Genomic DNA, 20,590 nt, shown 5'->3' on the forward strand with positions numbered 1-20,590 from the left:
CCGTCCTCCAAGTCTGAAATATCGGCATTGTTCGAACAATCGGAGGGTCGCAACAAGTCATTGTTATGGCCATTGCATTGCGGTTACCCGATTGTTCTGAACAATGCCGATATTTCAGACTTGGAGGACAGATTCTAGGTGGATCAGTGCATGATCATTATTTAAATTTATATTTTCGGAATCGGTGCAACAGTAGCTTTCGATCAAGACCAGATTCAGTAATTTCTGTAATCGGGAAGATAGCTTTTGGATTGCCAGAAATCCTACAGTCGCTTATAATAATAATAATAATAATAAGTATTTGGTTGTATTAAGAATTAATTAATAATTAATTAATAATTAATTAATTACTTTAACTTAACCTAACTTCTGAACTGACGCATCACTGCTGTGAATGCCTGCGAAACGATCTGGATATATCGCACCTGGACGTACCCGCCGTGGGACCAAGCGGATGACCCCAGAGGACTCGTCAACTCCGACCACACAGGAACACCAAAGAGAAGATATTTCTCAACATGGCGCCTGTGCAACACCGAACTGTGGCTCACAAAACAGCTCTGCTGCAAAAGAAAAAAAGAAGAGACACAGATGGAGTAAAGAAGAGTATAAAGAAATAATGAGATGTTACTTCTTAGCCAAATTTGAAAACTCGGCAGGAGTAACCGAAGGAACTTTTCAAAAATGGAAAGAGAGAACGAACAACTCTCCAACCATGACTGCCAATACCCTGGCAACAATGAGACGTTGTGTAATAAAAAATCAAAAATTATCTGAACAAGAACTCGCAGAAATCGAGGGAGATATGTGTAACAAAAACATAGAAAACTCTGAGGCAATGGAACTGCAATTCGGCCAAGATGACCTGAACCCACAACAATCACTTGATGACCCGAACATCGCAGAAGTAGAATTACAAAATACCACCGGGCACCCGAATGAATCAACAACACCTAACGATGGCGACATAGACACGGAATTAGAATTGGAGATCAAAAATCAAATCATCGACCGCATGAAATCCACATTGAATGTAAATGACAGAGTGCAGTTACCTGACTTACAAATTACAAAGAAACTGAAAACTGATATTGCAGTAGCGAACAAAATTTTGACAGAAACCATACTACCTGCAACTCTAAATGACAAACAAGGAGAAAGACCACAATGTCCCTTGACAACAATCAACAACCTCATTTACAGCACTGCGGCAGTTATCTCAGAAAGGCACTGCAAAATACCAAGAACTGTCAACAAAAAAAGGGGAAGGCATACGCCAGCTTGGCAACGCAGAATTGAAAACAAAATCGCAAAACTAAGGTGTGACGTTGCGATACTCTCAGAACTAAAAAAAGGAAATGTTTCCCGCAAAGTAAAAAATAAAGTAAAAAGAATAGAACTGGAGCACCAAACCAAACTGCAGTCAACAGAAAAAGTGACAATGTTGCAAGAAGAATTAAAAATGAGAATATGCGCCAAAGCACAACGATTGAAACGATATAAAAAACGAGAAACACAATATCGCCAAAATTTGTTATTTGCTCGGAAACCTGGACAATTTTTTCGAATGATGAAACAAAAGTCAAATCAAAAAATTACCAGCAGCAAAATACCAGCCACTGCAGATGTGGAATCATTTTGGAAGAAAATATGGGAAACCAAAAAATTGCACAACTCAAATGCAAACTGGATACAAGACCTCCACACTGACCATCTACAAACACCAGAACAACAATGGTCAGAAATCACAAAACAAGAAATCAAGGAGGCCCTAAGGAGTTCACTGAACTGGAAAGCAGCTGGTCCTGACCAGATCAAAAACTTTTGGCTAAAAAAACTAACTGCAACACATAATTACCTAGCGGTGACCTACAATGAGCTTTTATCCTCAACCAGCTCGCACGAGATCCCAGCCTGGTTCACACAAGGGATCACCTATCTTATTCCAAAAAATGAAAACACCAGGGACCCCAAGAACTACAGGCCAATAACATGCCTGACAACCATGTACAAAACACTGACCAAAATCCTGGCAAAACGAAGCTACAAACACCTAGAAAATCTTCTACCGCCTGAGCAGAAAGGATGCAAGGAAGGCGCCCTTGGCTGTAAGGACCACCTGCTCCTTGACAAAACCATTCTTGAAAACTGCAAGAGGAGACACACTAACCTCAGCATGGCATGGATAGATTACAAAAAAGCTTTCGATTCAGTCCCTCACACGTGGATACTGAAAACAATGCGTATGTACAAAATGAATCCGATCATCATCAGATTTATTGAAAATTCAATGAAAAATTGGCATACAAAACTGTTGATCAAACATGACCAAGGTGAAACAGAAACCTGTACAATTCAGATATGCAATGGTATCTTCCAAGGCGACTCATTCTCACCACTTCTATTCTGCCTCAGCTTAGCTCCACTCAGTGAGTTGCTGAGAAAAAATGAAACAGGATACGTGATGAAAAAAGCAGCAAATTCTGAAGGTCAAAAGATTCATCACCTTTTGTTCATGGATGATCTGAAACTGTATGCGAAATCCGACACGGACCTGAATAACCAAATGAAAATTGTTCATGAGTTTTCGGAAGATATAAAAATGAAATTTGGCTTGGATAAATGCTCAAAACTTACCATACGACGCGGAAGAGCCACCAGCACTGGCGACATGAACTTCAAAATGGACGAAACCATAACAGAATTGAATGCCGAAGATCACTATAAATATCTAGGGATCTGTGAAAGCGACAACATTAAACATGCTGCAATGAAATCAAGTCTAAAAAAAGAATACATCAGCAGGCTCAAGTCAATTCTCAAAACTGAACTCAATTCCAAAAACAAAATTAATGCCATAAACAGTCTTGCAGTGCCTGTCTTGAGATATAGCTTTGGTGTGGTGAACTGGCGTAAGGATGAAATTAAAAAATTGGACACAAAGACGAGAAAACTGATGACAATGCACCACATGCATCACCCAAAATCTGATACACAAAGACTGTACATCCCCAGAAAAAAAGGTGGTCGAGGACTACAAGAAATTGAACAAACCTTCAAAACAGAAATCATCGGCTTGTCACAGTACATCAACAACAGCGATAACATTTACTGCAAACTCATTGCACAGGAAGACAAACAGCGCAAAACAAAATCTCTGAGCTATCGTCACGACAAGTACGCCAGAGAAGTCAACTTGGAAACAGCTAACCTGTACACTGCAGAAAACACTGTTGCTAAACCCACAACAATAGCAAAAGCAGCACGAGTCCGATACAAAAATGCAACGCTGAAAATGAGAGAAACGATATGGGAGTCGATGCCTCTTCATGGACAGCACAAGAAGTTAACTTCACAGCCCCATGTAGACGAGCTTTCATGGACCTGGCTATCCAGCTCTGGCCTGAAACCGGCAAGCGAAGGATTCATTTTCGCAGCACAAAACCAATCGCTTCCTACAAAATACTATCGCAAAAGAATTCTGAAGCAAAACACGGACGGCAAATGCAGAATGTGCCACAACCAAAATGAAACTGTAGCACATCTCATGTCCGGCTGTGGTGCACTTGCAGCTACCGAATACACATGGAGACACAATAGGATTGGTCACTACATTCATCTTGAATTATGCAAACATTTTAACATCACCACTTCGCCTTGGTACGATTACAGCCCAGCACCAGTGACAGAAAACGAACAAGTAAAAATTATGTGGGATGTACCAGTTATAACTGACCGCGAAATCAGGAGCAACCGCCCGGATATAATCGTCAAACTAAAAAAGAAAAGAGAATGCTTATTCATTGAACTGGCTGTCCCAGCTGATCACAACCTACTGCAAAAAGAATCAGAAAAATACTCCAAATACGCAGACCTCAAAATGGAATGTGAGAAAATGTGGCGATGCAAAATAAACATTGTACCGATAGTCATTGGTGCTACAGGGGTCGTGAGCAAAAAACTCATGAGACATATCCAACAAATTCCGGGTAACGTTCGATTCGACATGATCCAAAAGATCACATTATTGGGCACTGTGCACATTCTTCGGAAGGCCTTGAATGCACCACTGGACTAAAATTACGCTTGTGAATCACAGCATAATTTCTGTAATTTCGATTCTTCATCTTCAATCATCTCTACCTCTGCTCTGTAACCCTTGCCAATTCTTCATCTGCTGCAATTCTGTAATCTGACTTCTCCGTGTATTGCATAGGAATAACAATTTGAATGTATTACTGAAATTTTAAAAATTTACTCCAATCTCGCCATTTTCCTTTGGGGGCAGGTTGCTCCCCGGATTATGTGTGTATCTACCAGTTTTACTGTGAATAAAGAATATAAATAATAATATAATAATTTATAGAGCGCCGAATATAACAATATGTCATTACTACACTAGGGCGCTGTACATAAAAGGCAATAAAATATAAAAGTAAACGATATGTATAAAAGACGAAGTGCATAGTTGTAGGGCGGAATGAACACTACTCTAGTTCGAACGCTCGTGTGAATAAAACGGTCTTGATTTTGCGTTTGAAAACATATAGCGAGTCACATAGTCTGATAGAAATTGGAAGATTGTTCCACAGAATGGCGGCCGAGGAAGAAGAGGTTCTCACACCGTAGGTCGATGTTCTAACTCTTGGAACTGACAAGAGCATTTGGGACTGAGAACGTAGCGCTCTTCCGGGATTATACATTGTCACTAGCTCACGAAGATACGTTGGTGCACTTCCCTCCATGCATTTGAAGACGTACAGAAGAAGCTTGTATTCAGACCTAAATTTCACGGGTAACCAATGAAGGGATCTAAGAATCGGCGTTACGTGATCACGCTTCCTTGACCGAGTTACCAAACGAGCAGCGATGTTTTGGATCTTTTGTAGCTTGTCGATGCAATTTTGGTTTACCCCGTAAAGCAGAGCATTTCCATAGTCAAGCCGTGATATCACCAGCGACAGTATTATGGCTTTGCATGCATCCTCAGATAGGTAGTTCCTGATCCGACTGATCTTGTGGATATACATGAAACAGATCTTTGATGTATAGTCGATATGTTTTTCCATTGAGAGCATGCCGTCAAAGTGAATACCTAGGTTACGTACACAGGTCTTGGCTTGGATGGTGTCTGGTCCGAATCTGATGGTGAATTGATTGTGGTCGATGGGGCGTCTGGTTGGCGTAAAAATTATGAGTTCAGTTTTCTCTTTGTTCAACTTGAGACGATTTTGTGTCATCCAGAGCTCAATATCGATAAGACATCGCTGTAACTTGGATGACACGCTCTCCCAGTCATTGCTATTTCTCATAAGACCGTAAACCTGTGTATCATCCGCGTAGCAATGGTGGAAGAAACCATGGCGACGGCAAATATCTCCGACTGGCTTCGTGTACATGAGGTAGAGCAATGGGCCGAGAACAGAACCCTGTGGTACTCCTGATTCGATTTGAATCTCTGACGAACGGACACCATCCACAGATACGCACTGCATTCTATCTTTCAAATAAGATTTTACCCATTCTAATGCCACGCCGGAGATTCCGAATACATGATGGAGCCGTTCCACCAATAGAACGTGGTCGATTACATCGAAGGCAGCGGAGAGATCCAGCATGATCAGAGCGACCATGTTTCCGTTGTCGAGGGCAGAAGCAATGTCATTGTGGACTCGTAACGTTGCTGTTTCAGTCGAGTGTCCGGCACGATATGCCGACTGATTCATATCGTGAAGATCGTACTCGGTCACATGGTCCACAATGCGTTTGGCGACAACCTCCTCCAGAAGTTTTGAGAGATGCGGAAGCTGCGATATCGGTCGATAGTTTTGCATCAGATCGGGGTCAAGAGTGTTCTTCTTCAGGAGTGGGGTCACCACAGCTCGCTTAAAGCATTGCGGTACCACGCCGTCTAACAGCGACCGATTTATGATTTCGACGACCAGAATCGCTATGTCCGAGAAACATTCCATCAGAATCCAAGTTGGTATAAGATCAAGATCGCATGTCTTTGGACGTGTACCAGATATGAGCTCTTTAATCTCATCAACATTAGTAGGCGATAGATTATCCAGAGCGGCACCGTTGAAATTTTCCTCGTTTGTTTGTCCTTCTGATCGGTGTCGGTTGCCTTGCTTACGCAAAACAATTCTCCACTCCAGCCTCGGCGAAGCGGAACGAAGCTGCAAAATCGGTCGTTGCCGTTCCATGTTTAATTTCTATAGTTTTGACACTACATTGAGGCGGCACCTTTGATGTACAAAAACTGATCGTTCTCGAATTCAAAAGATCGATTGTTCTCCTTTCCATCGGTCGGCCAGGCAGATTGGTGTCAGTGTTATTAACCAATCAAATTGCGCATGATTATCACGCGGCTTCATCGTGACGTTTCTTCTGCCTAGATTTGCCAGGTTCGTGAGCACTTGAGCGTGGAGCAATTGTGATGTCATAAGTCATCGGATGTTCTTTACCGTTGCACACTCGAAGTTTGAATTCTCGTCCCTACCGGCGAATTGTATTTCCGAGATTATAGCGATGGAAGGGAATGTGAATGAAGTTCTTCGTTGAGGTAAGTTGCGCAAGAGATAGTTCGGGTTGTTATCGAAATATTTTACATGCTTGCTTAGATGTGTATTGGTAGTCAAATGGTGTTTCGAATAGCAGATCAGTCATAATACACTGTAATTGCTTGTTTGCGTTAGGCTTATAAAATAGGACTTGATATAAATGCTGATGCTGACCTTGACTTTTCCGGACCTGAAATGTCAGGTTGGTGGCATTGAACAGCGTGATACTTGTCAAATGCTCTGAACGTAATACGTACTCCCGGTCCATTTATAGTTTAATGCTAAACCGCGTAAGTGTGTCGTTACCCCTCGCTGAATCTTGACGTGTTATAGTTATGGCTTTGACTTCATTTGTTAGTGCATTCATTAATGTAGGCTATGTATATTAACGAAACATGGGATATGCTCAAACCATCTATTGTCTCTGTCTGCAATATCTGAGACTGAAGCCATGAAGTGATTGCGATATGCCCAAATATCCCTGGGCAGAAGTCTGATGGTGAATTGAAAAAAATTCAGCGTTGGCGAAGGCAACAGTTTATAAAATATCGTGCCCTAAGCATTGGCTCAACCTGCAGCGACAATGTCCATGATCAGCCGACTATCATTAGTAATGATATCTCGCTTACAGTACATCGCACGAATATGAGGCCAGTGGAATTACCCAGATATCGGAGACCAGGTCAAGCCTATACTTAGGATATATCATTCACAATTTGGCTCTGAATGAAGTTAGCGTGCCACACAGTGAGCTGGGTACTGATGGTAGCTCCGCGTTGCCTTGATCCTATTCTTCCCGCCAAGGCACAGACTTGTTTGATAAACCAGATCTTGTCAGTATTTCAATTCAAGAGCAGGAATAGTTGTGTCAAACTTTTCCTGGAATAAAGATCTCTCTGTATCTCGACTGAAATCAATGTGTCGTGTTATGCATTTCATATGACTGTCTGTTTGTATTTGACCGGTCTTCTGAATGTATGCTCGTGCTGAATTTTAGTATAACTAACACAACAATGAAAAAATATTGTCAAATTGTGATGTCTTGCAACCTACGGTTAATATATCTGCCAGAAAGCAACAATGATTCAGGAAACGATAGGGTTACTAGCGGTTGTAACCTGCAGTAGCGAGAGGGTTAATGAACGGCAACAAAAGGGTTAATGAGTCTGCAGCTGAAGTGCGAAAATTGTTTCTTTTGAAGCATCATTTTGACATCGAATGCGCATAATACGCCGGACGATCGCTTCCCATCTTGTTGGCTGGGCCGGTTTCGACTCGAGATTTCCTTCTTAAGTTTTGGAGGTTTTTAGGCTTCTGCATGTCATGTGATCTGCGTTAGGGGTGTCTTAAAAAGCTTGTAAATAACATCGGTAAGAAGATACGGAACAATATTAAAGAATATCCGCCTGCCAGTTGGCGGTTGTAGCCGAAAAACACCACGAATACCATAAACAATCGGAATGTCGGAATTGTGGAGTTTCAACACAAGTATAGTACTATGTAACCCGCTTGCTTCGAAAATCTCTTATACAAGGAAGTCAACAACAATTTTGTTGCCTAACTAAAACTACAAGCTATTGCATGGTCAAAATTTCAATGTATTCGCGTATGTGTCAATTTAATAAAACGATTGATAAAACTCAAACACAGGATGTACTCAACAAATTCCCAGCTGCTTAAATGATTTATACGCGGCCACCCGGACTCGTCATGATGTGAGTCAGCGACGATAACGCTTCTGAGCCACCTAACTAGCAACTAAGCAGTAGTTCTTAACAAATATATATTCCATAGTTGTGGTTATCAACCCTTTGTCCGTGGCAAGTTCGCTGTCGGTGCGCCAAATAGTTTAGGATTTTATATCTCCATTCCAAAATGCAAGAAGTTGGATCTTGTTCACGAATTAGAGAAATAAAGCATCGAATTTTAAATTTATTTGTCTGCATCGTGTACTAATTGAGGGCTCATGGTATTCTTTGGGAGTGCGGCACAATTGATGCAAGTGCCGTACGAAAGTGTTCAAAAGTAGCATATAACTCGTTTCGCACAATCTATAAGTGAAAGCTATCAAGACTATTGAACGAAACTTGCTGAATTCCGACAGTGCAATTAAGCGATAGCCTACTTGGCAGTATAATTGACGCAATAGCAAACAACAAAGTCCCATTACTTTCAAACTATACCGAACAATCACAACCAAGTTAGTGCTCTGGACTTCGCGAGCTCGCCTTGCAGAAACTTCAACAGTATCACATATAAATTTGTAATATCAAAAGGCAGCATTTAGTGGAGTTTCCAAGATTTCTTTTGTGGCAGAGTTACATACTGTAATTAAATTCAGCGTTGTTGCTTGTGGCATTCGTGGGTACGTCTTTATTATGAATCAGTAGCTGCCAACTTGTAGCACGACCCTCATCTGGGATTTTTTTAAAGACACCACTTATGCCAGCGGTTCTTAAACAGGGGGCCACGGACCCCTTGTGGGATACGAACCAATAAAGTAGGGCTACGAGATGCAGTGTGCAATTATACGCTATTTGATCACATCTATATTACTTTGCAAATTAACATAAAATGGAATATTGTTGGCCGGATCTCTTCAACTCTGTAATTTTCTTCGCGCGTCGCGCGACTTCCTATCAAGAGCATTCTTGCATTGAATTTGTGTACCGGCAGCGGAGATTAACATTTGGACCCTAGAATCACAGCACATCGGTGAAACCGTCGATATTTATTTATCCAGTCGCTGTAATGTCTTATGTCCCTGAAATCCACATAAGTTGTGTTGTAAACCGGGGGCCCAATACTAGCCTTCGAGGGTGGCTTGATAAAAGGGATGTTCCGATGCTGAATGGGAGGGGGGTACGAGAGACATTTCGTCATAACTCGATAGAGACGAGCGCTAAAAAGTTCAAGAAGCACTGGCTTAATCGGATCAAATGGCTTGGAGGAGCCTTGGGAAGGGATTCTTGAATCGACCACGGACGGATGGGAACCCGTACCCTATTGGCGTTGCAGCTGTGGGTCATAGCACTACGCTAAGCCGCCAAAAATTTACGGTTATTTGTTGTTTTGGAAGCCTGGCCCGTCCCATTTGTTTTGAAGTTTTACCGGTTTGTGAGGTCGACAAGTTTAAGAACCACTGATTTATTGCATAAATTCAGATCAGTTGATTCATACCAGCTTAGAAGTAGCAGCGTTTGTTATTGGTGAAAACTGCCGTCTCGGTTTTATTCGAATGTTGAAGCATTTTCTCCGTTGCTGTTTATATAATTCAGACGTAAAACGTTTTTTGTTTTTTGTATTATATTAATTGTGCCGGACGATGTAAGCAATCATGGAGGATAACATCTATGTTAATTCGGCAACCGCCGACGAAGAAGGTATGGTTATTAAAAAGAAAAGTATTTATTTCGTGCGAACACAACAGAAATATTTACTATCGCGTTTCCTAATCCATTATATTATTGCCATTCTGTGTTAAAGCACAAGTAAACTTTTAGCATCGTACCTTAAAAATGAAAAAGAAACTTTCTACTCTTCTAAGGAAATGCGGTTTACGAAAGCTATGCACTGCAACAAATGCCATCGACTTGCGTTGACGCGACCCCCGAAGAGATGGGTATGTTAAAAATATTTTTTGGGGAATTGGAAGATAAATTATGTTCGATTCCGTGAGTTATGCCTCAGATTAATATTTTCCTGGTCACGATCAAAAGGTTACATACCATTAGAGAGAGTATAGATTACCGAGAATGTTGTTACAGACAATGGACATTACCCATCGTGTATTTTACCGAGAGTGGACATTTCCGTGAACAGGCATTACCGAGAATGGGCATTTTCTAGATTTCTAGAATATACATCAGTTTTAATCTTGTGATCGTATGTTTGACGCCCGTGATTAATGTCTTTTGGCCTCATATGCCGAAGATATATCATGTAAGTGGCTATTCCATAACTTCGCACTAATATTCCAAACTGCCTATATACAATTATACGTATATTATCGATTCTGCCCTGGTATAAATGGTATGATTCATATGCGTTCTTCTGCGACTCGGACTTTTACTATGATCAGTAATGTAACTAGATATAGGCACTTCGTACAGAACAACGAAAAGTGAGCATTTCACTGACGTTAGCGCTATATTTCATACAGTAAGGTTGCAAGTCGAACAATATACAAGCAGGTCAGCAACTGCCGAGAGCAACTAACGTTTTGATATTTGGTAACGTAACATATTCAATGGGCTAAAAACAATGCGAGCTCAATAAGTACACTCTACATTACGTCAAAAAACGTTGGAGGGTCGAGTCAAAATTTTAGCTTTATTCTCCAGCGTATTAAGAGAGAAACACGGAGAGAGAGAGAGAATTATTTTATTCGTCAACCATGAAATATAGTGTAGGCAATGTCCAAAAACATTCACGCCCAAAAGTACACATTTAAAAAAAAAATTTCCTAACTATTTTCTACACGGTATAGACTGGGAGACCCGATATGACCGAAGTCTTCTAGGCCGGAGTCACCCAAGCATATTTGGCAGTATTAATAATAATATGAATCAATTTCTTCTCTCTTTCGAGTAGCACAGCAAAGAGTAACGAAATGAACAAAAGTAAATAAAAGACAGCAACACTAGTGAAGGACGGTTATCATTGTTAACAATGTGATCACAAAATAACAATTTGATCCATGTACATAGTGGTAATATCAAATTTAATATTATTAACATATAAAATGAAACAAAACAACATCACTGTGGTCATGGGATATTTTCTTCTGAGTACTTGGATTTAGATACACTTGCAATAGCGAGCTTCTAGGAAGAAATCAGTGAATTACATTGGTAACAAATGCTGCTCAGTGGATGTGTTGATATTAGGGATGAGAAAGTGATAATTTATTACTAAAAATAATATTTATTCGCCGTCATATTTCGAACCAATGTTGAATATGATACATTTTAATTTGTCTTTGAACCGCTATCTGCATTTTTTATCAAGAAATTACAATGTATCCGAGATACTACAAAGCTTATTGTCTTGGTCGCTGCCTTTCGAGCAATGCGCAGCTTGGCGAAATAGCCTTGTTGTTGAGCGAATTAAGCTTTCTGTCCTTCTAAAATTCGTCCTCACTTGACCAAGTGGATGTCTTCGTGTTTTTGTCATAAAATCGACTTAAATTGCACTCCTTCAACATGGCGATATGCTCGGCACTAACTACTAAAAAGACGGGTTCACTCGTGACTCCAGTAAAAAAAATATTTAGTGCCCATATCGTATCACGTACCGACCGTGTACCGACCGACTGTGTAATGCGTAATGCGACTATGACAACAATGAAGGTTTTGTGACTTCTAGTGACTTTAATTATTACTCCATAATTTGCTACATTGACTTCATTTTGAATGGGCTGCGTAATCGCGGCATAATAACAAACGGGCTTGAAAGTAAACGAATTTTCGTTTCGATCCATACAGTCTATGGTTTTAGTCCACGCAGTAACATGTGAAAGTAGGTTTTACGTTTTGAATTCCAAGCAACTTTTCGCCGGCCGCTCAATATGAATCAAGTACCTGGAACGAGATGCAAGACTATACCGGCATACGCGCACAACTGCTCAAATTCTGCAATTTTAAATACCAGTTTCTCAATTTCGATATGGAACAAATTTCTTATAATGATAGTATCGCCCACATACTCCGAGTTGAGATTAACAATGCTATAATACAACCTCGTATACGTCATTTCATTACAATTTTTTGATAGACTCACCGCCTAAGAAAATCGGAAAAGAGCCAGAGCCGACCGTTCTGTCATCGAAACACGTAATGTTGATATTTGGCGTAAACATATTCACAATGCTGGGTGTTATCTTCACTTTAATATTTTGCGCCTTGTCACAAGCACGCTTACAAGCAGGTCAGTGCATATTCGTCAATTAAACAATTACTTACAGGAAACTAATTCTTGACATGAAATAAGGTATTGTCTCGACGCTACTCGAAGTAACTGTTCCTGTTTATGAACATATCGTAAGTAGTTAGTATGATCGGTCGTGAGGTGGGTGGGGCTCTTATGGGCCCGCTCGCATGCGGCTGGGAAACCCGTGTTGGCATGCGGCTCCTTATGCCTTATGGGCCCGCTCGCATGCGGCTATTGCGTCTTATGGCCCCTCTCGCACGGTAACTCTTTTCAGTATAGGGATCGCTCGCACGCGGCTTGGAAATTCGTGTTGGCATGCGGCTCTTATTTCTTATGGCGGGGCGGCATGCGGCTATTGCGTCTTATGGGCGCGGTCGTGATTCGTACTTTCGGGTATAGGCTGCGGCGGTGAATCGTAATGAAAACTCGTGGTCGTGATTCGTACTTTCCCGTGATTCGTAATGATTCTTATGGACGCGGTCGTTATTCGCACTTTTGGGTATAGGCATCTCTCGCACATCGCATGGAAAACTCGTGGTGGCACATCGTACTTTTAGGTATAGGCTGCGGCGATGATGCGCCTGTCATGTATTCTTACGCGATCTCTGGTGATTCGCCATGTGTTCTTATGGGTGCGGTCGTGATTCGTACTTTCAGGCATCTCTCGCGCGGTGTTGAATATGTACGAGTCACCAACAATAACCGCACAAACGGAAACGTGGCTTGCAATAGGATTACGCAGTGCGTGCGACCTATATTTCGAATGACCTGCGCGCTGAATTGTTCCCCGGCCAACCGCGGGCTACTATCGATTATTACACTAATCCATTCAGCGCGAAATAGTTTGCTAAATCTAGGAATCACTTCCAAGGTAATATTTTGGTAATTAGTTTACCGCAGAGCCGGCGTAGACGGCGATTCGAATATCAACAATAACCGCGTTCACAAACTAACACTTCAAAAATGTGTGAAATAGTTTGCAAAACCCCGCAATCGCTGACAAGATAACACATCAGGCATAGCCATCTCTCGTGGTGTGGATTTACAGAGGTAGGAATCACGCACAAGTAATATTTTGGTAATTAGTTTGTCACGGAGCCGGCGTAGACGGCGATTCGGTTACCAACAATCAGTAAGTCGCGAAACTGGATTTCACTGGTAAGATTTAATAAGTAACGAATAACAGAGCCATCGCAGACGGTGATTCGAAAACCAACAATTTGACACTTTCTGGTGGTCGCTATATGTTTTGACACTCCGGAATAGTGGTGGACTTTAGTTGCGTGATAAGAATATTCAAGCAATGTGTCAATTTGTCAACTTGAAATGAAACTCACTACACAACTCAAGTTGATTCGTATCTGAATGTTTTAAATCGGTACAACTCTAATCCTTTGACAAATCCCTTTAACGCGTTTTTGTTGAATCGAACGTAACCTGAATATTACTGACGCCAACATTCAGCCGCATCGGATTATTCGCACATTCCGCGCCACTGTTTTCACACTTATAGAATCAATACCAACTATAATTCTCCAAGAATCAAGAATCACAAGTATGTGCATTACACAGTTATTGTCTTTATTAACTTGAAATCAAACACTTAACAAAAACACGCAACTAATCATTTGGCAACTCTAGCATTACCAAAAAAATTCCAGTATTGTTGATTGAAAATCCTTGAGTCATTATTATCAAAAATGTTATAGTACCGCATCGGAATCCATTCGCAGGATGTACTAAAGGTAAATCCAGATAATCCAAAATGAAATATTAAGACTTTGACATAGTCTGAATTGAAATAGATTGACAAACATGACTACCAACTTTCACCCAGTCACATTTCGAGATTATACGCACATTGATTTGAAACAAGTAATGAAACATTGCAACTCTATTCGCAATCCCGCTTTCCGTTTTTCAAAGTGACATTTAACATCTTACCATACTCAAAAGAATTATTCACAACATTAACCGGTGTTAAAAATCTAGTTTTCACTTACTTGATTATATCACCACAACTCACAAACTTGAAATAATTCAACCTGGTTGTATTCATATGGCCGATAATTTTTTATTCAACTGTAAAGGTCGTTACTATTCTGTAAAACAAAGTATTTACTAATCGGCACATATACACTTGACATAAACCTATTACATTTTGAGTATACGATATTTGAATGTCTGAACAATAACTGAGAATTAAATTATCACAAGTGAATCCGTATATTACAGCATAAAAGATATTGGAATGTCAGCAACTCTTTACGGTTATTGTTACTACCACATTAACTAATTTACCCGCCCAACTCGTCATGATCATTCCTGAAATCAACACAAACATGACCACTGACTTGAGTTAACCACAAAACATCATCAAGTTTTAAATCCACTTGTAGCTTACGGATTATTTGAATGCGGGTTATCTTTTATTGCAATTGAGTTAACGAAATAGTATTAAGACTCGACATTTTAACATTTTACCATACTCAGTCAATCAGGAAAACCTTGCCGAGTAAATCCGTTTGTAACTTACCCAACCAACTCAAGAGTATCCGTATAGAAAGTAGACAAGATTACTAGAGTACATACAATCGCTACAGTCTAAAATCATAACAAGTTCGGTTGTATTCATATTCCGACGATGCGTCTTTTTTTGTTCAATTGAAGTAGTTACTATTCTGTAAGATAAAGGAATTACTACGCGGTATATTCTGCAAGACAAAGTAATTACTACTCGATATATTTTGTAAGACAAAAGTAATTACTACTCGATGCAGGCGCCTTGAGATTAACATAATATTTTTGAGTATACGAGATTTGAAAGTCTGATCAACGTAGTTGGGGATTCATTTCTTACAATCGAACGCTGGCGTTGTATCGAAAGTTATCATGCTGTAAACATAAGGATTGACACATTGATTTGACATATGTAATAGTTGATCATGACTTGATTATTAAATTATTTGCGTTAATTAGACCCGACGTTGTGGTGAAGGTTATTTTGACATCAACAAACTTTTCAGTACCATTGTTATTAACATATTGAGTTGTAAACTATGTGTGTCTAAAATGTTCTCGATTGGAAAATTATTCAGCCTTGGTACAAACCACGCAGTGTATTGTGGATATCAGGAAATATTTTACAAATGTAATTGTCTGCAGTAAACAAGACTAAAGATGAAACAACAATTTCCTTTGTTGAACAATAACCGGTACAATACTTTATTGTCGGTGAGAATTGAAACACTTTCGCGCATTACCTGGTGTCAAGATATCACACTAGGTGAATTGACATACCACCATTTGATTAATGCTTAATCCGTTCGCATCATTTCACACACACTTTGATCATTACAAAAGACAAATTGGAATATGTTTGCTAGGCACCACCTATTCAACTATACTTGAGTAATACAGAAACCTCTCAGCATTAATAAAATCGAAGTATGTGCTACACTGAAATCTAGAAAAATGTGTTTGTATTGTTGTTCATAGTAGTGATATCGATTTGAACCTGCAGAATAATTGTCATCATCTAACCAAACTAATGAAAGTCTTTGTCAATTTGTATGATGTTCACTGATTTCATACTAGAACTATTTGTGCAACACACACGAACAGAGAAATTGGAAATTTTCCCATTGCCATTCGGCAAAGTAAATGTCATCACAATACTCAGTCACTAAAAGACCATATACTTGTATGTGATTGAATCACCAGCAATTAACTCACTAAATCAAATCGTAAGGTAATTTCACGCACTCATCGGATATTAAACAACGTCGCTTTATCGGTGTGGGTCGTTTTTTCTAAATACAAATCATATCTGTCCAGTAGAAAACAATTTTCACGCACTTGTGATCCTCACACTACGAAACCAAATGGTTGTTTAGACTCTACAAACTTTTTTTACACGAATGGTCACACATCTAAATATTCAAATAATCCAACACAAAACTATAGTACTTACAGAAATATCATAGTTCTTGTAACAAAGGTGTTTATCGTAAGTCCTACACAGTCATGATAGCCGTCCGAGTTTGACTTTTAGAAAATATTATACCGATATCGATACATCTTTCAAAAACAAAACCATGGTCACTGCTTGAGAGACCTGCCAATTATATCACAATAATACAGTTACTTCCACAAAAAAGTATGTATTCGACTTACTTTCCACAAATCTTACACACAAATCAACCTACTTTGCTAACGAAAAGTGCTGAGTCATCACATGATTGTCCTCGCAACAATACAATTAAAACATACTATCATACAAAATGGTCGTTATAGTTCGCACACCAACGATACATCGTACAAGTAACAAGTCTCGAGAATCCAGTTATTGAAAAAACGTGAAAGTGTTTCTACGCCAAGTCGTTATGTTGACGAAAGCGTATATTGTAATATCATGGTCGATTTACATTCGTTGGTCACAAACTGTCACTACTCTAAATAATTATTTTTCACTCAAAGCCTACTTGTCACCATTCGTTTCATCAAGCACGAGTTCAAGAAACCTGCTACGACATGAATTGTTATTTTTATGTTGTGTAAATAGGTAATAATTAATTTTAGTAACACTATATCAACATCATCGAGTTGCGCGAATAGATTTACATGTGGTCTTGTGGTTTTAATCGAAGTATACAGCACGGTCTAATGTAGAGTCGTCTCTACTGTACAGCAACTCGGTAATCGAAATGTATTAAAATTTAAACAACGATCTTGTTTCGTCGCACCAAAAATATGTTTACTATCGCGATACTCTGCACAGGCCGTGTAAATCCTTTTCACACTCGTAATAGTATACCAACAGCTACCGGCGACAACGTTTAACAATACCAACGACACTAAACATACGATACCTACCCAAGTAAAATTACCATTTTCACCTGGAGGTCGGTCGTTACCCGAGTAAAAATACCATTATCCTTTGGGGATTTATCGTTTACTCAGAGTAACAATACATTTTCACTTGGGGGGTCTATCGTTTCCTAGAGTAACAAACCCCTTTTCGTTTGCAAATCTATTTTTCCCTGGGTAACAAACCTTTTTCGTTTGCAAATCTATTTTTCCCTGGGTAACAAACCTTTTTCACTTGGAAATATATTTTTTCTCTGGGTAACAAACCTTTTTCACTTGGAAATATATTTTTTCTCTGGGTAACAAACCTTTTTCACTTGGAAATATATTTTTTCTCTGGGTAACAAACCTTTTTCCCTGAGCAACAAAACATTTTCACTTGGTGGTCCGTCGTTTACCCGAGTAAAAATATCATTTTCTTTTGGAGATCCGGTGTTTACCCAGTGTAACAATACATTTTCACTTGGAAAAATACTTTTACCTAGAGTAACTAATCATTTTCTCCTGGGTAACAAACCCTTTTCGTCTGGAAACTATCATTTACCTGAGTACCAATACAGTTTCCACTTGGAAATCTACCTTCTCCCTGGGTAACAATATCATTTTCGTTTTGAAAACTGACAACCACACCGGACAATTTGATAGTTTTGTATATTGTTACAACGGGCAGTGACAAAATATACACCAACAACGACTCCGATTCATTTGTCTAATCAAATATTCACTTGCTCTGATGCATCCCATCAAAATCATTGGTTACTCACATACAATAACAATGAGCTGTTGTACATAGACATGTATGTTTTCGGAATTGGCGAATAAAGGGGTTTCCGATATGTCTGTGATGTCCGGGTTCGTGCTTTGGATTTCCCAGAGTCAAAATGTCTGAATAAAACACCTCCTCGACTTTGGTAACTGATTGATACACGGATAATGGTGTTCGGAAAACGGATGAATTTATGTTCCCCATCGCGCCAACAACTCCGGGTTACTTGTGAGTTTCCTCAGGTCTGTTTACTATATTGTGTCTTTACTGATCAATACATGTCGCTCCAGTCAGCTGAAACCGGATCACTAATACGAGAAAGTGTGTGGGGGCCTGATCCGGATATTCACTCATGAACCAACGACCAATATTCAAGTAAACATGTTACAGACCGTGTTTTGTCTCCATGAAAAATACCAATGCATACACCATCACATCAAGTACGTCACGATTGTTCACAAGTATTCACGTGAACGAGGTGTAAATACAATTTGCCGGTGTACAAACATCATGGAAAACAAATTCATGTTCTCAAGTCTCATCATGTGACGACTCTGTACATTCAATGTGGGCATAGATGACTTGGAGACAGGCAAGCGGTCTTATTTGGACGTAACATGGTCTTAGTATGAACCGACCTCCACCCAACTTGTGAAAAATCAATCTCACAATAGTACAGCCCTTTCACGGGTTCACACTTAGATTTTGTAAGATTGTTCGGATTCTCAGGTAGACTTGTATCGTGATCCAGACTTCGACATAATCGGGTTGCGTAACTCGCTCAATCCCTCCACGTATTGTTCGTCCTAACCTGCGAACTTTTCTGCTGAGATCGCAGTGTTTCACCTGGTTTAATGTATTTGGCGATCACCATCGTTATCAATCTTTCACGCGATGAATATGTCAGATATCGCTACTCCCACATAACGACTCCAGATAAACATCGTGAGCAGTGACTCCGGATTGAAATCGTAAACATGGACTCTCTGTGTGTGTGTGAATCTCGAGTTCGATTACGATTAGATACTGTAATCCAAGGTGTGTCTCTGTGTGTTGAAGGCTTATTTCGTGTTAAAGGTTGATTTCGTGTTAATCACGCCGCAAGAGGGTGCTATCTCGTAATTCAACAGGTCGTTATAAACGCAGTTGGAAACTTTTGGTCTAGTTGATCCAGCTACGTATTGAAACGGTGCACCCACACAGACCATTGAGAAAACGTTGTCGTAACATAACCATATCCACGTGTAAATATGGGACTACGCGTAACTGTCCATAGATTCCTCTGGCCCCACACCGTGGTTTTACGACACAGACAAGATGCAGCGGTGGAAATATTGAAAATGAAAAACGATACCTTGGTGACATTTGATTTGGATTTTACACCTGATGAACCATACACTCGATTGGTACATTGGGATGACAACTCTATCGTCGAGGTCGAGGGAAAAGAAATGTACAGATTTGTTGGTGTTGTGGATATTCAGCGAAAATCGGGATGCATGATAGTACATGGTTCGCATATTTGACTGAGAATATATCGGTATGCATAATGCACTGTCCATTGTATCATGTCGTTTGTCATCTATGCCCACATTGAATGTACAGAGTCGTCACATGATGAGACTTGAGAACATGAATTTGTTTTCCATGATGTTTGTACACCGGCAAATTGTATTTACACCTCGTTTACGTGAATACTTGTGAACAATCGTGACGTACTTGATGTGATGGTGTATGCATTGGTATTTTTCATGGAGACAAAACACGGTCTGTAACATGTTTACTTGAATATTGGTCGTTGGTTCATGAGTGAATATCCGGATCAGGCCCCCACACACTTTCTCGTATTAGTGATCCGGTTTCAGCTGACTGGAGCGACATGTATTGATCAGTAAAGACACAATATAGTAAACAGACCTGAGGAAACTCACAAGTAACCCGGAGTTGTTGGCGCGATGGGGAACATAAATTCATCCGTTTTCCGAACACCATTATCCGTGTATCAATCAGTTACCAAAGTCGAGGAGGTGTTTTATTCAGACATTTTGACTCTGGGAAATCCAAAGCACGAACCCGGACATCACAGACATATCGGAAACCCCTTTATTCGCCAATTCCGAAAACATACATGTCTATGTACAACAGCTCATTGTTATTGTATGTGAGTAACCAATGATTTTGATGGGATGCATCAGAGCAAGTGAATATTTGATTAGACAAATGAATCGGAGTCGTTGTTGGTGTATATTTTGTCACTGCCCGTTGTAACAATATACAAAACTATCAAATTGTCCGGTGTGGTTGTCAGTTTTCAAAACGAAAATGATATTGTTACCCAGGGAGAAGGTAGATTTCCAAGTGGAAACTGTATTGGTACTCAGGTAAATGATAGTTTCCAGACGAAAAGGGTTTGTTACCCAGGAGAAAATGATTAGTTACTCTAGGTAAAAGTATTTTT

General features: G+C 39.9%; 1 protein-coding gene across 5 annotated transcripts in view; it reads left to right on the forward strand.

Moving 5' to 3' along the window:
• Window positions 1-20,590, forward strand: part of LOC145437050 (uncharacterized) — a 120,513-nt gene that overhangs the window by 56,792 nt on the left and 43,131 nt on the right. For 3 of the 5 annotated variants that reach the window (XM_080314221.1, XM_080314223.1, XM_080314222.1), the window contains exons 1-3: window positions 9,811-9,949; window positions 10,114-10,188; window positions 12,342-12,494. The exons of 1 other annotated variant lie outside the window; for it this stretch is intronic. In XM_080314221.1, the coding sequence (XP_080170347.1) occupies window positions 9,904-9,949; window positions 10,114-10,188; window positions 12,342-12,494 (274 nt within the window). In that variant the 5' untranslated portion in view covers window positions 9,811-9,903. Of the gene's footprint in view, window positions 1-9,810; window positions 9,950-10,113; window positions 10,189-12,341; window positions 12,495-20,590 lie in introns of those variants that run through there. One more of the 5 variants, XM_080314224.1, reaches the window with a different exon arrangement.

Source organism: Botryllus schlosseri, chromosome 4 (assembly GCF_051294905.1).
Source record: "Botryllus schlosseri isolate E-star chromosome 4, Bs_hap1, whole genome shotgun sequence".
Lineage (NCBI taxonomy): Eukaryota > Metazoa > Chordata > Ascidiacea > Stolidobranchia > Styelidae > Botryllus > Botryllus schlosseri.